Source organism: Onychostruthus taczanowskii, unplaced genomic scaffold (genome assembly GCF_017590055.1).
Source record: "Onychostruthus taczanowskii isolate IOZ18803 unplaced genomic scaffold, ASM1759005v1 scaffold5, whole genome shotgun sequence".
Taxonomy (NCBI): domain Eukaryota; kingdom Metazoa; phylum Chordata; class Aves; order Passeriformes; family Passeridae; genus Onychostruthus; species Onychostruthus taczanowskii.
This window is the reverse complement of record NW_024502568.1, coordinates 8,228,665-8,256,560: the sequence shown is the minus strand read 5'-3', so window position 1 is coordinate 8,256,560 and position 27,896 is coordinate 8,228,665. Positions and strand designations below refer to the sequence as shown.

At 44.9% G+C, this 27,896-nt stretch overlaps 1 protein-coding gene across 1 annotated transcript in view; it reads right to left on the bottom strand.

The window, feature by feature from the left end:
- SORCS3 (sortilin related VPS10 domain containing receptor 3) overlaps window positions 1-25,925 on the bottom strand; it is a 266,570-nt gene extending 240,645 nt beyond the window's left edge. The window contains 2 exon segments of the mRNA XM_041415598.1: window positions 25,466-25,652; window positions 25,654-25,925. Coding sequence (XP_041271532.1) covers window positions 25,466-25,652; window positions 25,654-25,925 — 459 coding nt within the window.
- Between the last annotated feature and the right edge of the window lie 1,971 nt (window positions 25,926-27,896).

Here is a 27,896-nt window from a genome sequence, read left to right as displayed (position 1 = left end):
AGCATGACAATTTACTGTAGGTGAACTAAAAAATCACAGTTTCACCCTAGAGTGGCTTTGTTTTCAAGGCCACAAATGCCATGAGGTTTCCTTGGCTCTTTTGCAATCCTTAAAGGACAGCTGGCTTATTACATTGTCTCCAGCAAGTACCGTGGAGTCTTGCAGTCTTACAAGAGTTGGTGTTCTCTGTCCCCATCCTGTCCAAAGCAGATAATGAAAAAACATTGTACATCTGCATAGATCTGGCATGCCATCTATCTGCAAAAAGCACTGCTGGCTGTCTGGATCACATCTGTTTAAAGATCCATTTGAGTTTTTCCATCTATCTGGTGCTTTGAAATTACAGGGTACAGACAGGCCAATTACAAACAATTAAGTTACCACACGTAAGAAATTACTGTTTCTCAGATGAGCAGAGGTAATTGGCCATATGCAAACTCACAGCCTAGTCCCAATGGCCAAGAAAATTGGTTTAACTTGTATTTTGTTGTAACACATTTTGCTACCTGTTTGCAAGGAAGTAAAAGAACAACCATAATCAGCTAGCACAACTTAGGGCATGAGCTTTTATCTGTTTTTTAAGGAGGTACACGCAAGTAGCCTGTTCATTCCTATGATGAAATCTTTAGAGATTGTCAGTGTTACTCAGCTCCACCTCACCAAACAACTCCTACTTCACAAACAAAACCAGTTTCATTTGAAACAGAAGCAAATTGCTATTTAAGTAAAAACACAGAGGAAAAAATGCAACAGAGAAAAAACAGATTTACTTGCTACTTGTTCCTCCTCTAGGTAATTAATTCAGAAGCATATCTTAAACTATGCATTTTCTTTCAAAAACACAGAAATTGAGCATATGAATAACTTTAGTTTTATGTCAAAATAGACTTATAACTTCTCTTCCTTCCAGTAAATTACCTGGGAAAAAAAAAATCACATTATTGAGGAAAATTACTACAAAACAACCACAGTAGACTTAGCTACAAGATGAGATAGGAGCAGGTGGAAACATCCTCAGAAATACCAGAGTCACATAATTTGAGGGTCAGCTCTAATCCCAGAAGGGTAAATGGGTCACAGCAAAACATGAGAAGAACCAACTCTACAGAATTTATCACTCAGTAACATCCCGCCTTTGGTGCACATTAATCAGGCTGAGAGGAGAGCCAGGGAGGAGGCAGACAGGCACATGTGGTTGCTATGGAGTTAAAGGCTTGAAGAAGATACATGGAAACAGCACAACTGCATAGAGCACAGTTAACTCTTAAACTGCCTCTATATAAACAGCTCCCTGGCCAGCCAAATTCATGAATACCCATTCTAAGAGAATTCTTTTAAATACCCAGGAGTTCCCATGAAGACTCAAAGTCCAACCAAAATCCCCCAAGGCAGAGTAGTAGCCCCACATTAAAAACCAGGGAGCTGGACAAGGAGAGGACCATGCTTTGCAGCACACAATCTCTGCTGTCTCTGTAGTTTAATATTTTGATCTGTCACGCACCAGGGAGCAAAACTAACTGTTAGAGATCCATGCAGAGAATGAGTTACCCCAGGCAAAAAGTAGGGGCATCACCATAAAATTTAATACATCCCTGGTTCTGAAAAGTTAGAAGTGTCCTGAAGTCCTAAGAAACCCAGACAGATCCCTTCCCCAAGAGCACACCTCTTTAAAAGTTTGGACTTCTTTTGCCCCACTCAGCACTGCTTGAAAAAGCCACCACATTTGCTGATGTGAGCCACTAAGACTCATATATAGGCAAGGATTGGGATGAGGCTGGCACAGGACATGTTTCTTGCACAGACTAAACAAGAAAGAACTTATTGGAAGACAATTTCCTGAAGTAAATGTTTTAGGAATGGGAAAAGGGTTCTGGGAGACTAGGGAAAGGAGGTAAAAATCCTGAAGACAGTGACAAACACATTGGAGCTGATGACTGAAGTAACAAAGCACATTTCATGGATAAACCAACCATCTATTTCCAGACTTCCAGATCACAAGAAGCTGCTGCACATCCAACTCCCTGCAGAGTTTCCTAGCAGGGGCTGTCTGTGTGTGTGTGTGTATATATACATATATGTAGATAATCAGCAAAGTTTCTATTTTCTCCTCCTACTTAAGGGAGTCTTTTAGTGAGCAACCTCCTACACTGCTATTTTTACCTGCTCCTAATCAGTGTGTTCTTAAACATTGAGAGACTCTGAGAAGAGCAGTTCAACTCCTCCAGTGCACAGCCCACAACACACTGAGTAATATCTGAGTGGCAGCTCTTCTCCCATCACACAGGAGAAATTTTTTTTCTTCTTTTACATCTTGTAGAGCACTAGGGAGAGCTGGTGGTCAAGGCCTGGGGGATCTCATCTCATTCACAGGATGCTGAGCTTAAAATAAAGGTTCTTTGAGCAGAGATCATTAGCACCACAAGAAGTCAAGTAGAGAGGACTGGATCCAGAGTTTTAAACTACTGATGTAGTAAATAATATTACTGAAAATAACCTAAAACGCTGGGCAAACTCTTTTACTGCATTATGTTCTCCTCTCCCCTTTTTATCTCCTTTCACCATAAAGGTTTCAGTTTTCACTTTCAATCATTGCCAGACCCAAAAATGCTTATTTCAGCCTCAAAATAGGCATTAACCTATGGACATAATTCCCAAAAGACCAGGGTGCCTCAGAGTTTCCAAGGAGTCCGTGAGATTTATGGTAACAAGACACCCAAGAACAAGGAGATGGCACCAAATCCTGACACCAGATGACAGCTCACTAATCAGTGAGCTGCACTCTCAGCTCCTCTAAATGTCTTTATCAGATGGCTGTTTATTTAAGAGGGGCCATTTTCAAAGCCCAGCACTGCAGAGGTGGTGTGTCTGCATGGGCTGTGGTGACACCCTCTGTGCCAGCACAAACCCTGATCATACTTTGTCTCTCCTCATCCATTTGTGCAGCCTTGCTCTGAAAGCAGGTGCTGAATTCCTTCTTGACTTTCAAGAGCAGACAGATCTTCCTTTGAGATAATCATCAATTCACCTGATTCCGCAAGTCATTTCCTCTCTTGCAGCAGCATTTAATTAAAAAAAAAAATCCACTAAGGCCAAAACTACCAGAGGCAAAGCTCCAGATGAAACATAAGGGGAATCAGCTCCAGTGCCCCAAAAGGCAACCACACTAACAATCTTTAAAGACAGTGCCAATTACTTCAGAACTGTTGCCAGCAAGACTGACTGGTCACAAGCACCATGTTTGGGAAAAATGGCAATTTGGGCTGCACGAGTGTTCTGAGCAAATCTCAGTTTCCTGTCAACACGTACATTTAAACCTCTGACATTTTAAAAGTTGACCCTATGGATTGATCGTAGGCAGTTCAATATAAGAATTCAGCACATGATACTTGATATTTAAACTTCCTATTTTGGATTATAAATGTTGACAGATTTATCTTTGACTGCAGTTGACTGGAAAGTATCTGTCCTCCTATTTCAAGTTTCAACCTTTTCCCTGTTTTTGTAAATATTTATCACACAATTTTTAAAGTTGCTCAAAATATTTAAAATATTTTTCTAGTACTGAAAAAAAACAAACAACCAAAGCAATTTCCTAATCAAAGCAATTTCCTAGCATTTTTCATAGAGTACTTTGTCATAAAGTCCTTTGATTAAAGCTAAAACTTTTCAAGAAATTTTCAATTTTCTTGGAGAATTGATTGAAAACCATGTCAATAGTAATTCTGTAAACACTCTCCTCTCCCATGAGTCTTACACAGACTCATAGTATTGATTTTATTCCCACTTTAAAAGCAGATGTACATGCAGTTGAAATTTTTAAGTGAAAATTCTTACTCAATTTAACATTTGTCATAAAACTAGTAAACGGCAATATATTAAGAATTTTAAAAATTTTTAGCAGGGCTAACATTTTTCAATGATGTCACTTAAACATGAAAAAAATATTCTTTTGAAAGCAAAGTCACCGTAGATAATATATTAATAAAGCATTTTGAAATATTTTCATTCTGCTTTCCTCTATATTTATTTTCTTCTTCCAGCTGCAAGCAGAGTACAAGTGATTTTGGGGAAAATACTCTGGTATAAATTTTTAATACACAGTTTCCTGACAAAATTAACTCTCCTTATTGCAGTTTACTTCCTATGTGCATCAACAGCAGTCATCATTAGAACATGACCAAGGAAGCTCAAGCTCACCGAGGGTTCTCTTTCCTGGAACAAAACAGAGACAGTAGCTTGTATTCTTCAAATTCTCTACAGACTGCAGTCCATTAGTATTTATTTAAGTAAGAGTACGATAACACCACTGAAAGAGAATGCTTAACTCAGAGGGGAACAGCAGCATGGATCACACTGCAGTGACCACTACTCTGGTACTTCTTCATCCCCTGCATTTGGGGCTTGCTGCATCTCTACCACACACAAAGAGAACTGCACAGGGACAGAGCCATCCCCCAGCACCTGACCCACATCAGGCCCAGCTGAATACACACAAAGAACAGGCCGGTGCTTTCCCCTCTTCCCAAGAAATTCATGCCTGCAAGCAGACCACTTTCTCTTCACAGTCTAAGCAGGGAAAACTAGAAAGAATCACTTTCACAGTAACATGCATATCAATGTGTAAAACAAACATATGCATGTTACTGTGAAAGTAACATGCATAGACGTTGTCTAGAAATTCAGAAAAAATGGATGATATCTTTGCTGAGACAATCACCACATAAATGCATTTCACAGCCTAAGACTACAACACAAGTGACAGCTAAAGAAAGATAAGTCAGCTCATGTTTATTTTTTCAGGCAGCAGGGCTTCAGACCAAGCCTTGGGTGGTCACAATTACATCACAGTATCTTGCAGTGGTAAGCAAAATCTGTCTTCTAGCATGTGGAAGCAGGCTGCCCATTCCTGGTGCCAAAGGTGAGCAACAAACACCAGAAACAAGCATGCAAATAAGCAAGAAGGAAGCTTCTGCTCTCTGGAGCAGTTATAGGAGTCAAGGATGGTATGTTAACTCAGCACATCATCTGCTTGGATCCCTCTATTTATATTCAAGATAGATTACATACAATTACTATGTTTCTATGAAACCTAATTAATCTATTTATTGCCGTCACTTCTCTCTGACAACCCCCTGCACAGAAGCGAAACTTTGTTTACTACAAAGTTTTGCCTGTTTGAGCTGAAGTGGTTTTCTTCCTCACAATAGATTATTATGCCCTGCAAAGCCAATGAGACAAATCCAAGTGTCTGTGTCCTTCCTCTGTGCAGTCACTGTGGCATATGTCTGATACCATCAGAGAAACTTCTCTGAGGTTAAACAGCATGACTTTCAATATTTCTCCCATGATACTGTGTAGTGAAAGAAGTTCAGTACTTTGGAGTGGATTTTGATGGCTCACTGCCAGTGTAGTTAATGGGCGCGTGGGACCCAGCAAGGTGAGGGGATCATGGCCTCACCATGGAGGAATATTTATCCATGCAGACCAAAGGTACATCACAGGACCACATTCCTCCCCCAGACATGAAAACTATTTGGGAAAGATATTGGCCCAAAAATTGCTGACATGGGGAGTCCTGATCTGGGCACTACTTTCTGTAGCACTGCTTGACTCAGTCCTCAGTGTCATCTGGCCTCCCTGCTCCTATCTTCCAGCTTGGCTCCCAAGTGTTTCATCTCCCTGAACCACCCAACCACTACTAAGACTCCAGCTTCCTCTTCTTCCCTTCTCCCCTTACATCTCCCCTTGTCTCACCAGAAGGTGGCAGATAATTGCCAGAGATCATCAGGACAGGCAGGAAATTGTCCTTTCCTTCTGGGCTGAATACCCAAAGGAGCCTGAAGCCATCTCTAGCCCCCCAGTGCTTTCCTCCCCTGTGCATAGCTCTGAGGCAGGACTGTTCTAAGCTGCCTGAATCATCAGCTCACCCTCTAAAGAACTCGCCTCCTCTCACCCCTGCAGCATTCTACCAGCCCCACTCAAATACCCCAGTGATGCAGGGCACCCTCTCACCAGCAGCCAGGGAGCCCAGCTGAGTGCATTGATTGTTCCCTAGACACTGATTTGAGGCTGATCCACTAATCAGACACAAGAAAGCCCTGGGGAAGCTCCCAGGAGCCATCCTTGCAGTAAAGCCTGCAATTTTCCCTCACATCATCTCTCCAGGCCACGAGTACAGGCAGCACAGCAGGGACAAAGTAGGAGCCTGCATTAAAAACCACATGTGGATGGCAGGAGTCATAGGATGCCACTGCCTTCTCAGCCCCTCACCTACCCCAGCCTATTGGTCTCTGGGGGGTGGGGTGACTCAGGAATAGGCAGAACTGTGTGTTATTACCAACACCTTTCCAGCTACAGCTGCTCCAGCACAGCACCAGGAGCACTGCCTTGGGAAAAGTTAATTCCAGCCCAGTCAGACCCAACACACCACCTCTGGCTGCAGACTCACAAATTAGACCCTTCAATGTACCTCAGGATACACCCAAATATGCAGAAAATCTTCTTTTGGATAAACATATTCAATTGGAAGATTAAATAAACTGGGAAAGATGCTGGGGAGAGGAGGAAAACACACTAGTTGCTGATAACAAACAAGCATGTGTTGCAAGCTTTCCCCAGCTCCCTGGCAACCAAAAACATCACACAAGAGAGCAAGGGGCAATTGGACAAGTGGTCTAACTAGATGCTTCCAGAGCAATAGCTTTAGGTGGATAAGCAAAATCTTTGGTGTACTCCCACATCTTCACCACCCTGTACTGGTATTACAGGCCCCAGATAAAATCCAGGGAGACTTCAGACAATTTGTATTAAATTCAAAGGAAACAGTAGAAAAACAAGAGCTCAGATCAAGAGAGACCTTTACCTTCATGTCACTCTTGCTCTTCATTTGTTATGCCCATATTAGAAAGTAAGACAAGTTAAGGCCTATTTATTGGTCCAGAGACCACTTGGAACATCAGGATATGCCTCCATCTGGATGAACTTCCTTTCTCCCCAACACAAGGTGCCAAAAGCAAGCATTCTTGGGCTACCCAATCCTCTAAACCAGGTCCGAGTTTGTCTGAAAATGTTCCTTGGCATGGAACACAGCAATGCTGGGGGACACCAATGGCCAAACCATCACATTCTCACATCAGGCCAAGCATCCAGGAGCAGGGAACATCCTGGACACCATGTGAAATAAAACAGGTAAGGCACATCCCCCCTGAGGTAGGCGCTGGGGTCCCACAGACAGAATTTGCCATCATTTATGGGGCCAGCACCACAAGTTTATTGGAGAAGAGTCACTGGCTGGAAGTCCAACCTCTGACAGATTAGTGTCTGTCCTAGAGGCAGAAAATCTGGTCCACAGAGATTAAAAGTGCTCTGCCTATCCTTCTTTGTCAATAAGCTCAGGGATGGAAGACATGCACAGATCAGCCCCCGGCAGCAGGGGAGGTGGCAGTGGACGAGGCTGTTTTGCTAAAGCAGCAGTGATGTCCCTCAGCCCTGTGCCTGGCTTCCACACACACCTTTCCTTTTCACCGCAGGCTCTCCATATGAGGAATCTCTCTTTGCAAACAGACCTGGTGCTGGCAGAAAGAAATATTCTTTGACACATTTCCTGGGGGTGCTTTGATAATGAAAAAAGAGTTAAATGCTGGCAACACCTGACTGGCCTTCCTGCTTTCTTTTTATCATTTTAATTAAATTTTTTTTAGAAATTGTTTGAAAAAAACACCAAAAAAAAAAGCAAAACAATGGTGAAATATCAGTCTTCAGATAAAAGCAATTTTGAAATCTGATGCTTATGTAGCTCTGTAGGCACAGTGGATATTAATAATTCAACAAAATATTATAGTCATTACTATATTTGGCAGTATCACAACAGTGCATTTTAGCAGAATTTCTCTCCAAATCTCATTGCAACAGCCATTAATAAATAAAATGCAATTCACTGCATTAAATGTGTTGTTTAAAGGCTAAATATTTCATCAGAACTAATTCATTTTAAATAATCAGACTAGGACTCTCCTCACAGCACCAGGACAAATCTCAGCTCTGTACACTTTCTACACTTAGAAATGAAATTATGTTTCAAAAAGCAAACCACAAATTGAATTCAACTGGAACATGTATGCAGCAGCTCTTAGACTACAGCCCACTGCAGACAGACAGGGTCACATTCAAACAGGCCACAGGTCTCACAACTTGATTGTGCTGTTTTTGCCACCCAAGAAAATTAAGATTGAAAAAATACAGTAGAACTGTTTGCATTTATTGCCTACCTTGAACAGTGGCCAATTCCCTGCGGGAAGGAGAAAGAAAGGCACATTGGTCCAGACCTCAGCTGCCAATAGCTATAGACAACAGGGCTTACCCAGTGCCTCCCACCAGTCCCTCCCCCAGGGCTTTGCAAACGAGGTCAGTTGCCTCTCACAGGCGGGGAAACTGAGGCAAAGAGGAAAACAACTTGTCAGTGGTTGGTGTAAAGCCTAAAGGTTGAGCTCCCACATCTTTGTCCATCCTGCAAGAGTGGTAACACATGAAAGCTCTACCCTATTGCCCCCTAAGGCACCCATGACTCCCTTTCAGTTGCAACTTTCTGCTGGCAAATGCTACCAAGTAATTTAGATTTGAGGTGTAACTCCCCCTCCATTGTCAAACACAGCCAGCCTACCAAGCCATAGTGAGTTTCTAAATCAGGATGAAGAAGAGGGAGTTTGATTTTAGTTTCCATCAAATGGTATAATTAGCAAAAATAAAAAACCCATATTAAAAATTAACTAAATGACAACCACAACTAAAAAAAACTCAGACAAATAAACAAACACAAATCACGTGTGCATTTCAGTTTGAATTTTCAGTTTAAAAGCTTCTTAGGAAAAAAAAAAAAAAAAAAGCCAAACCAAAAAAACCCCAACAAACTAATAAACACAACCAAAAACAATTCTCTAAACTACTGTCATTTTCTGGCCACCTCCAGAACAGTGTGTGAGTATCCACCCTGCTGACTTACAAGCTGACGTCAGCAAGGTAATTCCTGTAATTAACACAAAACAACATGACCTTACAAGCAGGCCCTGCATCAGACACCATAATCTCTGTTTTTACCCATGGAGCTCACTGCTTTCCTCCAATAAGAGCACATAAACTTACAACCTTTTTTCACTGACTTTATACCAAGACAGCATAGCACAAAAAGTCACAGGAGCAGTATCTTCAAGCATGACTTTCTGCAGTAAAATAGCAATTTCATAAGGCCAGCATATTTTGTATCTTCTAAATTGTGCTGAGTTTGCTTTCATAACTACACAATAAATATTTTGTTTTAACCTTTTAAAATAAAAGTATCACCTTTCCATTTAAAAAAATTATTTCAACAATTTCTTAAAATTTAAGGAGGTGTGGTTTTTATTTTGTTGTTGGTTGTGGTTGTTTGTCTTTTTTTAGCCAGAATGCAAGTCTGTGTGTGGTTCCAGTCAAAACCTGGGGAGACCTGTCAGGGTGGTGATGGGGGTTGGGGATTAAGCCCAAATTATTTCCCTTCTGCCAACCAGCCCACACACTCTCAAAAACACTAAGGCAAGCAGTCAGTTGTTTACAGAGCTCTCTGTACTACGTATTCCTGATTCCAGAGAGGTGCCAGATACAGCTGTGCTACTGAGCAGTGTGACATTGGGAATAGATGGACTTTTGGTCTCGTCCAGCACATCTGATCTTATGATCCTGGGCACATGTCCAAACCCCATTAAAGTCAATAAAAATGCAAAGAATTCACTGGCTTTGAGTCAGACCTTATATGACAGTGGACAAGAACAGCTAGAGATATTATATCTGTCAAGGAGAAAGAGTTAATGGGAACTTGCTTTAATAAATATACCACCTTTACTGCACTGCCTGTTTGTGCTTTAAGTCATTCATCCTCAAGTGCTAAGGAGCTTAACTCCTGAGCCAAAACCCAGATTATTTCTCTAGGTTTTCATCAAGGCCCTCTAAAATACTCCTGCCCCAGTCAGACAAGCCAGCAGGACCTGAGCTAGAGGGGAACCTAAACCCAGGAGCAGTGAAGGACCAGCACAGCAGGGCTACAGAGGTCACAGCCAACAATGGAATTTGTGAAACTGATTCAGAGCTCAGGCAATAAGCAAAGCAGCAAGAGAACATGCCACACCACAAGCCAGGATGGTCTCTACCAAGGCAGTAAAGAAGTCTCATTTTTGTTTGATGTTCTGTTTGGACACTGCTTGGTGGAACTTTGCAAGTGAAGCCCTCATCATCATTCAAAGCTACTTCTAAAGGACTGCATTCCTGGATTGCTCAACCCCTCCAAGAGACACCTCTGCTTCACCAGGCAGCTTGATGGCTTCTGACACTTGGCAATTTATCACCGTGTTAATGCTCTCCTGGTTGCTGTCTGTTATGAAACACAGGTAGAAGCACAGTCTTGCAGATGGAAGAGGCTTTCAAAGTCCATCCTGTCCAAGCCTGCCAGATGCCAGAGAAGGGGAAGGCACATGGGTCTAATTCTCATCTTACTGACATTTCATCAGTGCATCAGCATTGACTTTGAAGGTATTACTGTTGCCCTACTCAGCATCACGAAGATGAAAAATATACCCTTGAAATAAAACATGGTGCTCTGACAGGAGCTCCTGCTTCATCAAGCTAAGGTCCTTATCAAGATTTTATTGCAATAGCAAGGATTTAAACCAAGCACAGCAGTTTTATTAAAGAGAGAGAACAAAAGACAAACCAAAGGGTTCCAGTGACAAGCTACTCCAAGCAGAAATGAGAGATCCAGAACACCATTTCCACTCTGGCAAAGAGATCACTCACAGCACTTGGTCTGCCTGGCCAAGTCTGTGTACTCTTTATCTACCCAGCCAAAAAAAAAAAAAATTCCTCATAGCAGCTGTTTCTAAAACAAGAACAGAAGAGGCTGGCAACCCCAGCTCATGACTACAGCACTGCACAGTGTTTACAAGCCTGGTTTGCTAGTTTATTAAAAATGGTTCCCTCCCTCCAACTTCCATTCAGGCAGGTGTTTGTGACCTCTTAAAACATTTACCCACCAGAAGCAGCGAAGATATTTAGCTAAGCAGTGAACTGAGAGCCCACAGTGGCACAAAAGACTTTAAGAGACGCTATGTGCACTAGGAAGAGATACTTGTCTTTTCCCAGAACAAGACCAACAGCATTTAGGATACAGTTTAACACTGAGATTTTTATTCTAAATATTCCAAAAGAACAGAGACTTGGCAAGTTCCAGCTTGACAATTCTCACCCTCAAGTGCCCAAATCACTGGTAGGCAATTAACACTACTGTTTTTTATTGCTAAAGCACATGCTTGTGCTCCTGAACATCCAAGTTTCTCACCAGTACAAGAAAGAGAGAAAGATACTTGCCCACACTACAGCAATACCTGAGTCTTCCTCCCTTAAGTCACAGACTTAGTCATGTTCCCCACAATCAGATAACTCACTTTCACTGTCCCAAGTTCAAGGCAATAGAAAAGAAAATACAAGACAAATGGGGGGGGAAAAAAAGTCAAGGGTAAAAATCAAAGAAGATACATAAAGACACTTACAGACCCACACTGGCAAAACTAAGGCTGCAGACAGAAATATTCACATTAGGGTCCTGCCCACACTAGCAGAAATCAAGCTCTACTGAAGCAACATCAGCATAAATCACCATAAATCAGAGTGGATTTTAGAACACTAATATGGGCTGAACAGTACCCCTTGAAAGGCTAATATGCATTTACTGACATCCTTCCTCTCCCTTCAGTTAATGGCAAGACAGACCATTTAGTCAGTGGTCTAATGCTTTAGCTCACAGGACAGCAATTTATGCACCCTGGCAGGTGAGAATGACCCATTCAGCCTAAACAAGAAGGAGAAAAGCCTCCTGACAGCATTTCTCTGCCCAGTTCTTGTCTGAGACAACTCCAAGTATCATTCAGCCATGGCATGTCTAACCTAAACTGACTGTGTCCCAGACTCCTGGGAGTCAGATCCCCTGACTTCGAATAATCACTTTCCTCCCTTCTCCAGCAGGAGTTAGGCACAAAGCAGTACATCATCCAAACACTATTTAAGTTCCCAGTGGCTGTGCATGCCTTGCTCAGGGGACTGGTGTTTTTTTTTTCCTCTGGTGTTAATTCCATCTTTTAGGTTCATTTTCTGTCCGTGCCTGGGCAGGAGCTGCCATAGCAGAAGGATGCCCAAGGAAAATGCATCAGGACAAGTCAGGCACAAGCATGCCGCTGGAGGCAGAGAATTTGAATAAAGAATGAACCTGAAAAAGCTACCAGCCTCCCTGTAGCCAACACTGTTAAGAATAATTCACCACAGGGGACTAGCACAGGAGCAAAACACCTTCTGGCCCCAAATTCAGGAGGGAGAAAGCAAGCACAAAACTGACCAGTGTGCCACTCCAGAGACTGGCAGAGGCTGGTGTCAAAAAGTCAGAAAGAACAGAAAAGGCCACATCTGCCCCACCACAACTGATCATCTATGTTCTGTAGAAACAAGCTAGCAGGGAATGCCCATGCTGCCTCCTCTTCAGGGAATTCAAATTCCATATAAGCAGGTAAAAACAAATTGCAAGGTTCTGCCTTCTGTATCATACATATCATCCTCTAAAGTCACAAAATTTGCACAAGGTGCTGTACATACAGCTGGGTGGGGAGAAAACCTCCCTTGTTCCAAATGTTTATCATTAAACACAGTTTTCTACTTCTCTCTTAAAATCATAAAACTCCACAAGCATTTAAAAAAAAAAAAAAAAAAAAAAAAGCTTTCAGCTCAAGACAGAAAGGATTGAAAGGACAGACCCCAATTAATTGCCAGCTCTTTTCCACCTTGCTACTATTTCCTCCCATCTCCTGATCAGTGAGATCTGCAGATGAGAGCAGAGCAGAACTGAAGGGAGGACACATGCTTTAGGAGAGCCCCAAGTTCAGCATGCCAACAACCAGTTTCAACCTAAGGAACCTGGTGTGTAACTAAGGGTTGCCAAACCCAGCTGTGACAGGCACAGAAAAACCTTCACTCTCACTCATACTAAAGCCTGTCCAAGTCACTGCCACTGTGCAAAGGCCACAGCAAAGGGAAGAGGAGGAAGGGATTGCAGTACCATATAATAGCATCAGAGCCCACAGTTACAGAGGAGGGTGTAGACAAGGAACACATGAAAAGCAGGAAAAATCAGACTATGGCCCCAAATCATCCCTGGCTACATGGTACTTAGGTTTTTTCTAATTATATGCTTACATACCTAGTTCTGTAGTTATCAGGTCACATATCCTTGCACACATATAAATGTAGGCATAGTATCCCCTACATTTCAAAACCAATTTTTTTAAACAATTTAGTGATTAAAATGGGACTTCAAAAGATGTAAAAAAGCCCAGAAAGATCCACTCTGTCCCCTCCCATTCTACTTTGAGGTGTTCCCATGCAGCTGATATTTTTACAAACACAGGTAATAGCAGACTTAGTTTTGTTAAACCTGTTAGGTACCAAGGACAATAAATGTTACAGCCAACTCTCTCAGGTAAGAATGTGCAGCATGAGACAACGTGTTTCCCCATCAGGTGTGAAACAGAACACTTTCACACATATATTGACTCCCTCCAGTGTTCTGACATGTTTGATGGATCAGCTCTGGCCTCTCACCCCTGTCTCCTCCAGGATGAGCACATGAGGAGAACTCTGGCTCATTCCAACCTGTCTGAGAACAGCATCATCTAGTCAGTGACTTTCATTACTGTTAAACTTTGTCTTTGGGAAAGAAAATGAGACTCTCCTCTTCTACAGAAGACATAGCATTCTCAAATGATTTAATATTTTATCATTTAACATTTGATCTCATTCTGCAGAGCTAGACCTGCCTATTTCTCCTTTCTGTGAGTTGTTTTTCCATCTCCCCAAACCAGCTTATTGCCTGTTTCCAGGAGCACTACAGGAAGCACTAATAATTTTTTTTTAAGCCACAGAAAACTGAGAGTCATACGAACAAAACCTCAGTGCAACTCAGAAAGGCAGGCTTTGTTACTTGCAGTATGTGAGGTGGAACAAGTAACGTGAATAATCTGAAATTAATTAAAAGGAAAGGCAGGTACATTGAACCTGCCACAAAGAGGTGCTATACAAGCAAACTTAGAATGCTACACTACCAGCAGTGGTGCCTTTTGATTAAAGGAACAGTTTCCAGGCAGGATAGCAAAAACCAACACTTAATTAAGAAAATTAAGGACTCCTCAGTGCTAATGCTGTAGCTGTGGTTTAGGTACCTTGAAAAAGAAACCGTTTCTGCTTTGGATCAACAGATCATGCTATGTGTGAGTTAGCACTGGAGGGACAACTTCAGAATCCTTGGACCAATTTGAACTGAACTCAACAGGGATAAAAGGTCACAGAGGTGCAGAATTCCTCTAAGTTGAGCTGAGTGAAGAAGCAGGCCCCAAAATAATATCTGGCCTGAACCATAAGGCACCCAGGGTCCACCTTCATAGCTGGCAGGGCTCCAGCTGATTGATGCATCAATCACAGCGAGCCCTCCAGCACATCTGTAATGCTCAGCCAAGTACACCTTGTGCCACTCTTCACCCCTCTGAACAGGCAGCAGAATGAGGGATCATGACAGAGATGACAGCAAACACAGAGAAAAGAGTCCTGGGAGGGCACACAGTTAGGTGATTGCAAACTTCTGTTGCTTAACAATATCACCAGGCATTTTGCTCATTTCCTGGTCCTTCAGAGAGCACACAGTGCTCACAGACCAGATGAAGTGTTCAGCATGGCTACTGGGACAGGGCCTCAAATCACTCAGCAGAAATCATAATCTGGTGGGCTGTCCTGGTCAGATCTTGTTCTGCTGTATTCCATAGCCCACACTTTTCTGAAAGCCCTGCAAGTAAAGGCTCAGCTACCCATAAAGTCTGACCATAGACAGCTGAACAATCTCTATTATACCTCTGTGACACCTGATATGGACACTGTGACTGGATGGGGCTTTATCCTGGTGTTGCTCTAATAGTTGCCAAAGAACACCTGAACAAAGATTCTTTCTTCTGAAATACCAGCTGTCTCAAATAGCATGGCTATCCCACGGGTTTGCAATCTCACTGTCTCACAGGCAAACCTTTTTTTCAGGCCAGGTACAAATGTGTTTTTCAGAGCCCAGTAGGCAGGTGTGCATGTCTGCCTCTCCCACCACACACTGTGACCACGAGCTGACAGTGCTTCTTCACATGCAGGCTCACCAGTCTTGTGTCTTGCACTGGGGCTTTTGGCCAAACAGAGGCAAAACCCTGTCCCACTGCAAACACAAGGTTTATTCAAATTCAGAGAGCCAGTGTGTCTGTCCACAAGTGCCAGGTCCTGGTTGGGAATAAAACTAGAAAGAAACTGTGGGTGACAGAACAAGGACATTACCCCTCACATACTGGTCTAGCCCTCCAGCTGGCAGAAGACTGCCATGAGGAAAACCAACCAGGCCCCACCAAGGGGGCAGAAGGAAAATTAATTTGCCCTGTCTCACTCAGGAGTACTTCACCGGCACCTGGTGTTGGGTAAATACTTTCCCCTTTGGCTGCGAAGTGGAACATGAAGGGAAAGGCCACCTTAATGACCACAGAAGTTTACAAGATGCTTGAACTTTGCATGCTTCTACATTATCCCATGTAAGATTGCACAAACAGGTATGCAAACCTACATGCGATATCATCCTAGAGTATTCCAAACAATCCACATACCTCAGAGTCAGCTCCCACTCCCCTGATCAGACAGATGTGATTCCTCTCCTGTCTGCATTTCCAATGAAAGCCCAAATTCACGGCTCCCATGGTCTCATCATGCTGATTCTCACCCAGCTCAAAAGGAGCTGCAATTTGAAATGGCTTGATCTGTCAAGCCAAGAAGGTAAAGGGATTGGAACAGCAGACAGTGATGATCTCAAAACCCTTTGAGACAGAAGTTTGCAATGCTTTAACTTGATCAATATGTTAATGATTTTAGTTGACCATGTTATACTTTTCTACTATTGAGAGCCCTGTTCTTTCCCCTCTTAACACCTCACCTATTTTTCCTTTCATGCAATCTCTTGTTAAAAATTATGTACAGTATCTAAGCTGTAGCAATGAAGTAAAGTAAGTCTTTTGTTATTAAGTAGACCATCAATACTGATCATAGCCCAAAGTATATCCCTCCTCTCTTGCATGCCTCAGTTTTCTCAAAAAAAAAAGGAAAAAAAATTATACTACTGACCTTCCTTTTAATGACCTTCGGAACAGACAGCTGAAGGAGGCAGCAAAATACGTTTTTATGTACAGTCATGTCTGCCATTCTGCAAGCACAAAACTGGTAGGATTTGGTAGTAAAGGACAGGAAGACTAGAACAGAGCAATGTCTCCACATGCACAGCCATCCACCCCACTGCCTTGTGCAAAAAGGATCCAGCTCTCTAACAGGCAAATAAGGCCACAGACCAACCAAATCTGCCTGCACCTCACAGTATTGATCACAGCTGAGAGAGATTTTTCAAACAGGCACGAGCTGCAGGGAAAGGCTAACAACCAATTGAAGCTTCCACTCCATCCCCCCATCACCCATGAGGTCCTAAAGCATTGTGGCAAGAGTGAGATAATCATGTTCTACACATTCTCTTCCACACAACAGCTTTTGCAAATGTCCATCCATTTCAAGCTTCAGTGACAGACCTTCATGTGAGTTAACTCCTGCTTGTGGATAGGGAATCCAAGACATTTTAGGCGCAATGGCAAGATCACAATCACAAGACAACCTGCATGCACAGCCTGCTCTCCTCCAGTGCCCAAGGATGCACATCTGAACTCAACCCACACATTTCTCTCTGCCCTGAAAGTCAGCAGGAGCTCTGTGCTGAGTCATCTGCTTCATTAACCCCTCACTGGGGTCCTCTAGCAAATCCTCAGGAGAGGCTCAACCCATTTCAGGAGCCTACCAGCAGCACCACTGAAGATGTACTAGCAGTACCCACGTTACAGACTGATGCAGTGTCAAAGCAGCTGCTTCCAGCATCCCAGTTCTTCAGCCCATCACTGACTTAAGTGATTTGCAGCTGCTCAGTCCTATTTTTTTTTTTTCTTAATCCCAAACATTCATTTTAGTCCCCCCATCACTGACTTAAGTGATTTGCAGCTGCTCAGTCCTATTTTTTTTTTCTTAATCCCAAGCATTCATTTTAGTCCGAAAGAGATCAGCTAGTGCAACCATGTTTCCCAGGAAAAGTTTTTTTGTCCCACAACGCAGTGGCTGGTAAGCATTCCAATTCTTTCCATTCCTCCACATCCACAAGAAAAGAAAGGAGGAACACAAACCCTAAGATTTGTGCAACACCCTTCAGCTTGGTCAAAAAGTCATGAGTGCCAAGTGGCAGGGACCTGTCAGGGCAAGGGCGTCCTCTGCGGATCAGGCACAGGGAGAGAAGCGAAGGAGCCCAGCTCTCCTGCCATCCCCTGCCGCTGTGGATGGCGCAGGACAGGGAGCAGATGGGCAGCGAGGCGGCTTTGTCAGCAGTCCCCCGGGGGACAAAGACGGGGCAGGGTAGCGGAGGAGCGGCTGCGCTGCTCCCCGGGCCGCACAGCTCGAACACGGCCTGGCCCACAGCAGCAGCACCGCCGGCAGCTGCAGGGCCGTGCTGGAGCTTTCACAGGCACGACTCAGGCTGGAGGGGACGGAGCAGATGAGAGACCCCGGCACAGGGAAAACCACCTTCAGGGAAAAGCCTGGCAGCGATTAGAGACAGTACAAGGGAGCCAGCATCAGCTGCAGGGGACGGCGAAACGCTGTACCATGGCCGAGTGTCTGGCAGGACTCCTCTGGTCTCTCGCAGAGGGAACCCCACACAGCGGGAGTTTCGCAGAGTCTGTGACTCCGAACGGGTTTCCGTATTAATATTTCAGCAGCCTCTGCCCTCCCAGCACTCGTCCGGGCTCCAGCAGCATTCCCTCCCTTTCGCAGATGCCCACGCTCCCTCTAGCGCCCGGCTCCGCTTCCCTCACCCGGCAGCCCGCACCCTTCCCTCGGCCTGCGCCCCAGGGACCCATCCACAGCATGCCGGGCTAATTAAAACTGATGCTATTTGGGGCACGCAGGCCCTGTGCTGCTCTGCAGAGCTGCTGCCTGGCGATTGTGTCGCATGTTGGAATATAACGGGGAAAAAACACCGTGACAGCCTCAGTGTCAGGGCTGTGCCACTCGTTTCAGTGGGAGGTCTCCTTCAATCAGGTCTCCTTCAGCACTGAGAGGGAGGAACAAAAGTGAGACTTGATCACTCAGCATCCATCTTTTCTTACTTTTATTGCATGCTGCGACTCCGCTGGTTATGAAGGCTGGAAATTGACCCATGGCAGTTATTTATCAAATATGTTTACACCCACACAGCCACGTTCTACAAACATGCAGCAGATTTTCTTCAGTTGCCTCAGTCTCATAATACCCCATAAAGGCAGGAAAGGAAACACTTCTCTGCTCTCCTTTTTGCATGGAGGAAATATTAACAACAATGGTGCAGTTCTCCCTGAATGTTAGGAGAAGTTAGGATTTGGGAAATTGTTTACTTTGGATTCCTACAGCTTAAGGCTTGTATGACTGCAGCAAAGTATATTCCAGCTAAGGGATACTTCAGTTTAAAATTCTTGTTGGGCTCTACCACCTATGTCACCAGAGCAGTCTCCAGCATGGCTTACAGTGTGGGTCGAACTCCCACAAAGTAACAAACTCTCTGAGCCAAACAAGAGACAGCGAAAGGCCCTTTCAGTGAAAGGAGACAGTGAAAGGAGAGAAGAAAAACTCATCTGCACACAGTCTTGTGGCTGTAATTCAGAAAACATGAAGGGCCCACAGGTGTCCTTGCTGCTCCATATTTCCTCACCTCTGTATTCATTTCTCAATCTTACTTTTCGCTGTTTTACTATCCTGCAGGTTGAATTCTCCACTAGAGTAAAATAGCCTAGATCAATCCTACATCAATTTAAACTGAGGATCCAAACAAATACTTTGCTGCTTTGGGGAATTTCTGCAATTATAGAATTCAACGCTTCACAAGGAACATGTCATTTAATTGACTATCTCAACTGAGGCAGGTTGCATTCAACACCTTCAAACACAGATTCTCAGTGGAAGATAAACTTGACCAGAGCCCAGCCAAACCCAAGCATTAACTCCACAACTGACAGGTCACCTGCCATGTCCTCAAAGCAGCCCCAGCCATGAGCTCAGGCCTGGCCCTCAGTTCTGGAATGAATCTGGAATTGTGTGCAAGTGCTGACTGATGTAAGCATGTACTGCTCTCTGTTCAACCCACAGACATCCAGTGAGCTCAAGGATACTACAGTATGTCTTGAGTAAATTCTTGACTGTTTGCAAGACTGGTTTCCAGTATTCTTCAGTGCAAGTAACACTAAAGATCTCTGCCCTTAACCTGTGCTTTTCCCATTAGACAACACTGGTCTCCTGTGTTTTCTAAAACCCCTACTACAAATGCAGCTGTAAATTTGGAAACTCTCAGGAAGTTTCATCTTCCTACAGCCTTGCCTTCAAGAAAATATTTGTTTCATCTCACCTCCCTTTTGAGAAAAATCTCTCCTGCTGAACATAAATTATCTGCTCAAACCCCTTTTCAAAAGACTTCATCATCTAATTGGATGAACGTTTTCCATTATGAAAAAAATAATTAAAGAATCACAAAGCTGTTTCTATTTGCATTTAATCCACTTTGAAAGCTAAGCCACAAGTCCTAGGACATCATCCCTGATCATGGCAATGTCTGAGTACTGAGGTCTGAAGAGAAACTGCTGATAGGCACCTCAGACAGGAGCAGTTCTGTTACTGAGCTTGGAACTACAAGAACATTTGCTGTGCCAGGTAGGGAAATGGCCCAGAGAACCTGCCAGTTTCCTGGGATCCACAAGCAGTACCCAGGTCCAAACATCAAACTTTGCAATGAAACCAGTCTGGAGAGAAACAACACAAAAAATATTTTCCAGATGCCTTCTCCTTGGTCTACTAACTCAACAGAACCACAAAAGTAGTTGCCATGCCGGTTTCATTTTTATTTCCAATCTTCTATTTCAACATTAATTTAAAAGGGATTGGCTAAGTCCTGGAGAAGGACTTTAGTAGCAAACTGCATTAATAAAGGTAGAGGAAAAGTAGAAATGCATAGAGACATTTTGCCAAGTTGGCCCACCTTCAATGGCAACAAGACCATAGCATACTCAAAAGCTATTTGAGAACAAAACAGTCTAGAATAGAAATTAAAATATCTGCCAAAGGCAGTGCAATTAATGTGGTTGTTCTGTCACCATTTTTGCATTCTAGGAGTAAACATTTTAGACTGAAATCCAGCTGGACTTTTGGAGCCGTTACCCATGGCTGACAACTAAATGCAGCTTTGCCTGCCTAAAGATTTCCCTTCCTCCCTTCCAAGCATAGCAGTCTATTTGGAATTGCAAATATTGCCCATCACACACCGCATTGTAAGGCATCTTAATGAAAAACTACCTGGCACAGAGTGATCCCATTGGCCTCCCCAGCTTGTAATGCTCCATGGGAGTGAGTAATGTCTCAGCATCCAACCACCAGTACATTAGCAGATCACACCAGAACCCTGCCAAAAGCATTCAGAGGAATCGTTCCCGGAAGAGACAGGCTTCACTGGGAGAACTTGCACAACCTGGTCGTCACTGCCAGCCCCCAGAGCTTGACAGGGCAAAGAAAAAGATGGGTGGTTGCAGGAGGCAAAGAAAACCCATCCAGAGCAGAGTGGTTCCCAACAGATCATCTTTACATGAGTCTTGAAAATCCCCAAAGGCCTTCTGGTACCTTGCTGCAGCACTTCCTTTGAGAATAAACTTTTCCTAATGTCCAATATGACATATGTTGGGGCTGTTAACACATATTAATCCCTCTTCAACCAAAAAATGTCTGTAAGCTACTGTAGCAATGTTAGCCTCCTCTTTATTATCTTGTCCCAAAAGCATCTCATATTCCAAGTCTTGGAGTGAATCTTGAAACCACATTAACTCTAGAAATGACAGTCACAGGCTGACTGGACAAAACAGTGCAGCATGGCTGCCAAGACAAAATCAGGCCCCGTCCAGTGTTTGACCAGCTCTCATCCTGCCTTCCCCAGTTTTCAGGGCCTGGATCATGCTGTAAGCATGCAATTGCATGGTTTGCGCAAGCAGCAGCTGCACCATTGAAGCACACCAGACTTCCACTGGTTTGTCTTCTGCACTGTTCCACTACAGTGAGATGAAAAAAATTTTCACATAGTATGAAAAATCCAACCCCTAGGATCATAGAGGAACTTGGCCTGGCTGCAGCAACCTGCAATATACAAATGTCTTAGACAAATGCCCTCTCCTGCTCTTATTGGGGCATTATAGTGCATTTCTCACCTTTATTCCAGAAGTTTGGGAGAATTTATACCAGAATCTGGGAGAAGTCCCTGCCCAAGACAATGGGGATTGGGACTAGATCATCTTTAAGATTCCTTCCAACACTTAATATTCAATGATTCTGTGGAGTTTGCCTCTGGTTACTGAAAAAGGCAAAGGCATATATACATGGGATAACTAAAGTATGCAGTGATCATAGCTGCAGCATCTCCATAGACAGTGGATTGAAATTGTTATCCAGAAAAAGCTAGAAATGCACATCTTTTCTTCTCATATTGAAAAAAACCCAGCCACAATGACACAGAATTTGTAGTAATTCATAGAAAAAGCATGGACAAAATTAAGTACTTCCTATAAACAGCGACTTTCATCAGAGGGACAGCTCTGAAACCTAAAAAAAACCAGTTCCCATTTCCCATTCTACCAGTGATCCCACCAGGATAGCAATCCTACAAATGTGTTTTATTTACACATTATTTATTATTAGCTTCTTGGAATCTCTTGGAAAACCTACTATCAAGAAACAACATAGTGAAATTTAAAACTGTAAGAGCATTAAAGATGCTGCTACCTTTTTTTGCACATCCTTATCCTAGAAATTAGGGAGAGAGGAAGGAAGAAAAGATCATATGAGGAATCTAATCATCTTCACAAGAAGGTTGGAGAGAGCATCTGATGAGCAGAACAAGGAAAAATTTCATGCACTAACATAAACATCTAGAGAGGGAAAACAAGTGTAGACTCAAAACTGCTCACTGAATTTGTACACGGCATATGTGTTCCGAGAGGAATGGTTTTAGGAAAAGAATGGCTTGTAGATCTTTGGGGAATAACAGTATTTTTCACTAAAAATCCTCCTTTCTTTAGAAAAGCCTTGACAAGAAAACATTTTATCTGAACTCTCCAAGGTCCCTCAAGAGCTTCATGACCTTGCTCAATAAATGCTTCTATTAGGGAAGATTGATACTTGAAGCCCAAATAGAAATCTGCTTTTTCCAATATCAGATCCACTGAATTAAACCAAGTGCCCTCCATAAGAACATAGAGAACACAAACCTCACTTCTACACAGACTAGCATTTTTGTATTTTCCTAATGATTTCCACTTCAAGATCCTCAGGTATTGTACAAAGCAGAAATGAATTCTGCTCCACACCACCACTTTGTGGTAGCTAAGTAGTACTATCCTCGTTTGACTTGGAAGAGGAGATCCAGAGAGGTTAATTGTCTTTCCTAAGGTCACAGAAAAAGCCTCTGGGCAGGACAAAGCAGAGAACCCAAACTCCCTGATCTCACCAGCTTTTTGCCTCTATCATAATCCTGACCTCACTATCTGCAAATACAGAAAACAAAAGTTTGTTGCCTGGAAGGGATTATGTTTTAGTAAGTTAAATTGTGATTTCAGGGACATGTGAGAAAAGGGGGATAGGAGATTCACAGACACTTGCTTTTAAAATAACAATAATTAAGAAACAGAAGGTTTTAACAATCTAGTTAACAAGATGTCCAGCAGCTGCAAAGACCTCCTTTTTGTGGAGTGTCTGCAGATCTTTGCAAATCCATCCAGTTTTCAGGAATACCCCACCACGAATGCACAGAACTTGATTGATCATTTTTTTAATAACGCAAGTGACAAAAGCTGAGGTTTTGAAGTCTGTTCAAGTAACAGAATTGGTAAAAGCAAGCTGTTTGCCTCTTTACTGCTTTGGGAGCCTGGGTATATTAACATACAGATACATCCTACCTACTCTACTAGGTTAATGGACATAATCATGACAGGAGTTAATATCTATTGTCCATTTTCAACACACCTTCCTGTTGCTTTACATCTCCTGTGACCTAAGAAAATTTATGCTTTGTGATGTGGGGCTGGGGACCAATGTGACTGGCAAAAGAAGCCACACTTCTTGCCCAAGTGACCTTGGGCAAATTGCTTCATGTTCTGTGCCATGGACACACCAACAGTAGAATTAGGTAAAAACTGAGCTGCAGCAGAAAAACATGCATTGGATTCAGCCTTATCTGTTAATTAATGAAAGAACCCAGGTTCAAGTATATAACTTGCATATAACTTTCCCTCTACCCAGTTAAAAAAAATCCAATTAATTACTAAATGCAGTATGTTTTCTGCAAAAGACAGGAGAGAAAAAGTCTCAGAATGCTAGACCTCATATTAGGAAAATCACAAAAAGATAACATTAGAATTTATTATCTTGCTTGCATCTCCTTCCTACAAACACCACCCTGGCAGTAAACACCAGTCTTTTGCTTTAGCTTGTGCTTTTGATTCAATGCATTGTATCCTGAGGTGCAAAATCCTAATGGCATGCTATGAACAATCAAGATATTTTTTTCATTTCCCTTCTCAGTCACTTAAAGAATAAGGAATAAAGTTATTTAAATAGCATGTTTCTGTGAAAGAAACCAAGGAGAGTGAATTTTGTGAAAATCACTTTCTAAGCTGTGCTTTAGAAAAAAAATAACCTTTCTTTCCTCTGCAAATGCCTACAGAATGAGTTTTCATTGCTACTTTAAGCAGAAATACCCAAAATTATTGGAAATCCGTGCTGGGAAGGCATGGGGGAGGCATTTAAGCTTCTTTTACTCAACACCCCTTGATTCAGCATCAAAATAAAACAAAAGAGAGGGCATATAGGTTGTTTTCTTCAGTACATGGCATGTTGTGTTAAAAATAAATAGTCCTAGAAGCAAGTGTAGTGCTGAAATATACAATACAGCTGTTTTCTCTTCAATGTTTGCTTTCATCTTTAATGAGAGTGAAATTCATGTCTGGCAAACACAACTGCCTTTAAAATTTGGTTAAATCAAAGTAAAATCTACATTGCTGTCAGAGTTATTGCCTAAGTAGCAATAAATAGACAAACAATTTCAAGTAAAAAAAATTAGTTGAATTGCACACTAAATCTATAGCTGATGCACAGACACAGATAAGTAGGTAGACAATTTGCTTTTTCATGGCTAGTAAGTTCCATGAAGAATGTATCTGAAAATGCAGCCAATCTGCTTTATGCTGTTAATTGCTTTATATTCATTTCCAGTAGTGGCAAAATAATAAAAGAGGCATTTTCAAGGCAGCAACAAGCTATAATAATCAGAATAATGGGAATATTGTCATCAGACATAAAGGTTTCCCAGAGTCCTTTAAATTACATCTGTTCCCAGACTACATGAGAGTAGAAAAGGTATTTCTGATACCAAGTCAAAAGAAACTTCAAGTTTTGTCCACAGCCACCTGCCGGGCGTTGCAGAGCGGGTGTGAGGGAGGGTCCTGCACTATCATGGCACAACGCGTGGGCTTTTGGGACATGCCCTCTACACACGCACACACACACAGTGCCACAGCTTTCAGGGACACCTCAGTGACTCGTTATTATTGACTTCGGGGAAAAGGCGTGAGATACCATGGATTTTTTTACAAACTTTCCACTCTGCTTGCACTACGCGCCTCTCCTCAAAGCTCCTTGACGTTCTGTGGGGCTTTCCACCCCTTAATGAATTAATGGGATCTCTCTTGCCTCCAGCACTCACAGCGGGGCACTGGAGGGCTTTTCCACCAGCCCTGTGCATCATACATCCCAGGCAGGGGAGGCAGCGAAGCGTTCCACGGTGTTTATCACATACGGAGAGACTCAGAGTGGGGTGTCCCCGGGGAAGAGGCACACGGGACATGCCGGAGCGCAGAGGAGAGCGCTGGGGCCAGCCCGGCCCTCCGGGGCGCTGCCGCCGCGCCGCCCGGGGATGGCGGCTCTGCCTCTGGGGGCGGGGGCAGAACCGTGTTCCCCCTCGCCTTCACCTTTCCCCAGGAAAACTTTTCTCCTGCGGCCATCGCTCCGTCTCCCACTCCCGCTGGAGATAAGGGCACGGTACCCGCCCAGCGCCCCTCTCCTCCCCGCAGCCCCGGCCACAGCGGCAGGCTCAGCCCCGTCCCGCCGCTGTGCCGGCTCCCTCCCCGCCAAGCGCCGCCGGACCGGACCGGCTCGGCTCGGCTCGGGTGTGCGGGGCGGTACTCACGCTGCTGTTATGTCCGGACCAGTGCACCATGGCTTGGTTGTGCGCCGCATCCCCGGTGAGCGCGAAGGTGGTGCTGCTCAGCCTCGGCTCCTCGGCCCCTCGCGGCCGCGCCGCTCTCCCATCCTCCGGGGGCCCGCGGGGCTGAGCGCGGCCGCCGCGCTGCCCCTCGGCCGCGGGCACCCCCCGGCTCCGCGCCCGGCACCGGCTCCGCGGCGGCCGCCGCCCCGACCGAGCCCCGCGCTCGGCCGCCCGGCCAGCTCCGTAATCCTCGCGGCGGCGGCGGCGGCTGTCGCTGCTCCTGCCTAAGGCGAGACGAGGAGGACGGCCAGGAGGGCGATGGAGATGAGCAGGATCTGCAAGTTATTTCGGCGCCGGTGCAACACCAAGAGAGAAGTAAGAACCATGTCCAGGCGAGAAAAATGGTGTGGCAGGTCGGAAAGCAGTTGGTCCCCTTCTCCATGCCTTTGCGGAGCGAGTCGGGGGGCTTGCAGAGGGAGGGGGGATGAGGCGCTGCGTTTAGGGCTTTTTTTTTTTTTTTTTTTTAGGAAGAAAGGGGCCGGATTCTAATTATAATATTTATTATTTGCAAAAGGCGCCTCTTTCTCTCGCTCTTCTTCTTTCTTTTCTTCGCTTTTCTCTTGACTCTTTCTCAGCCTCTGAGACGATGACCATGAAAAAAAAATAAAATTAAAAAAAAAAAAAGGAAAAAAGGAAAGAAGGGGAGGAAAAAGGAAAAAAAACTCTCCCCGGTAGTTGGATTCTGTTCCTTACTGTTGCTGGATATTTTTTTTTTTTCAAAAGTGCTTTTCAGTGAAACTGTTCACGTTCAAGGATTTGATCAAGTGAGAGGGTACCACCACACGGGGGGAGGAGCCCCGAGCCTTGCCAAGCCGCCGCCGCCGCTGAAATACACCGCCGAGTCACCCGCCGCGCCGCGCCGCGCCGCCGGGGGCCGGGAGCGGGGCCGGGGGCGGGAGCGGGACACCGCGCTGCACCGAATCAGCTGGAGCATCACCCAGCCTTTTCTCCTGATTTGGTATGTGTGCTCCTGGCCGAGAGAAAGCAGCCGTCATTCCCCGCTTCTCCTGATGTATATGTACATAGACTCGTGTTACAGCGGTGTGGGTGCTCCTCGCCCTGTGTGTGTGCGTGTACGCACAAAGGCTGGATGTCAGCCACGAGTACGGGGGCACGAGGGAACGCAGCTGGGATGAGCGGCTCTTGGGTGCCTCCCGTGTGTAAGAGCGCACCCGCGGACCCGGCCATCCAGCAGCATCCCTCCAGAGCCGGCTCCGTGCGTGTGGATGTGCCCGTCCCAAGCGCAGCCTCCCGGCCGCGGGAACTCACGCGTGTGCGTGGGAATCCCAGCAACCTTGCCACCGTCCAGCAAGGGAGACTAGCAGGATTTGTGTGGGGCCAATAACGAAGAAAGGGCAGTATCTGCAGGCAGCTCCCTGCAGCAGCATCTCGGGACTGTGTCGGGAGAAGGATCGAGGGGGATGTATTTCTTTAGGTCACGGCAGCGCAGCGCTCCCGCTCCCATCGCACGGATGCCTTTCCTCTGGCCAGGACACCTGTCTTCTGCTGGCCAAGCTCAAGAAGCCTTTGCAGCTTCAGCCCCCGGACAAGGTGTGAGTAATGGCAGGCTGTGAATGGGAGAGGGAGGCTGCTGACGCCTCCCGCGGCTGCGGGGCGTCCCTGTGGGTCACCCTTGTCATCGCCATCTGTGCCAGTGCCACGTCCCTCCGGACCGATTCATTGCAGCAACACGTCGGCACTTTCTCTTCGGATCAAACCCACAGTCGACCTTCTCCCGTTCTCCTCCTCCCTTTGAAAAGTGTCGATAATTAGCGATTTTTTAATCGTCCCACCCTCCTACTTCCCGCATCAGCCATTCTTTGCCGTCCAAAGACGGGTCCACCAACTACACGGCTCTCCCCGCGGTCAGCCCCCTCCCCATCGCCCAGGCCCGGTGCGGGGGCTGCTCAGCACTTTCTCCCGCCTATCGCGGGTCTCCCAGCCCGGCAGGGAGCGGGGGACAGAGGCAGGACCGGAGCTGGCACTGCCCGCACTGGGCAGCGGGGAGGTTTCTGGCCAGCTGCTGCCCGGCGCTTGGTCAGCGCCTGCTACAGAGGGCCCGGCTCGGGCTGGGGTGTCCGTGCAGCCCGGCTGCCGCAGGGGAGCGAGGAGAGAGCCGGAGGAGGGAAGAGGGGCTACACACAGCGCTGCCTGTTGCAAACGGGGGAGCGGTCGCTAAAGAGCTGTCCTGCAGGAATGGGAAAGGAGCGGCAGCCGGTGCGCACAGAGCAGCGCTGACAGCCTCAGGAAGGCTGCGGGGGCTCTATCCACAAACGCGGCCCCTTATTAGCCTCAATTCCCAACGCAGAGAGGGAACGTGGGAGGTGGGGGTAGGGGAAGCGAATCACCCACT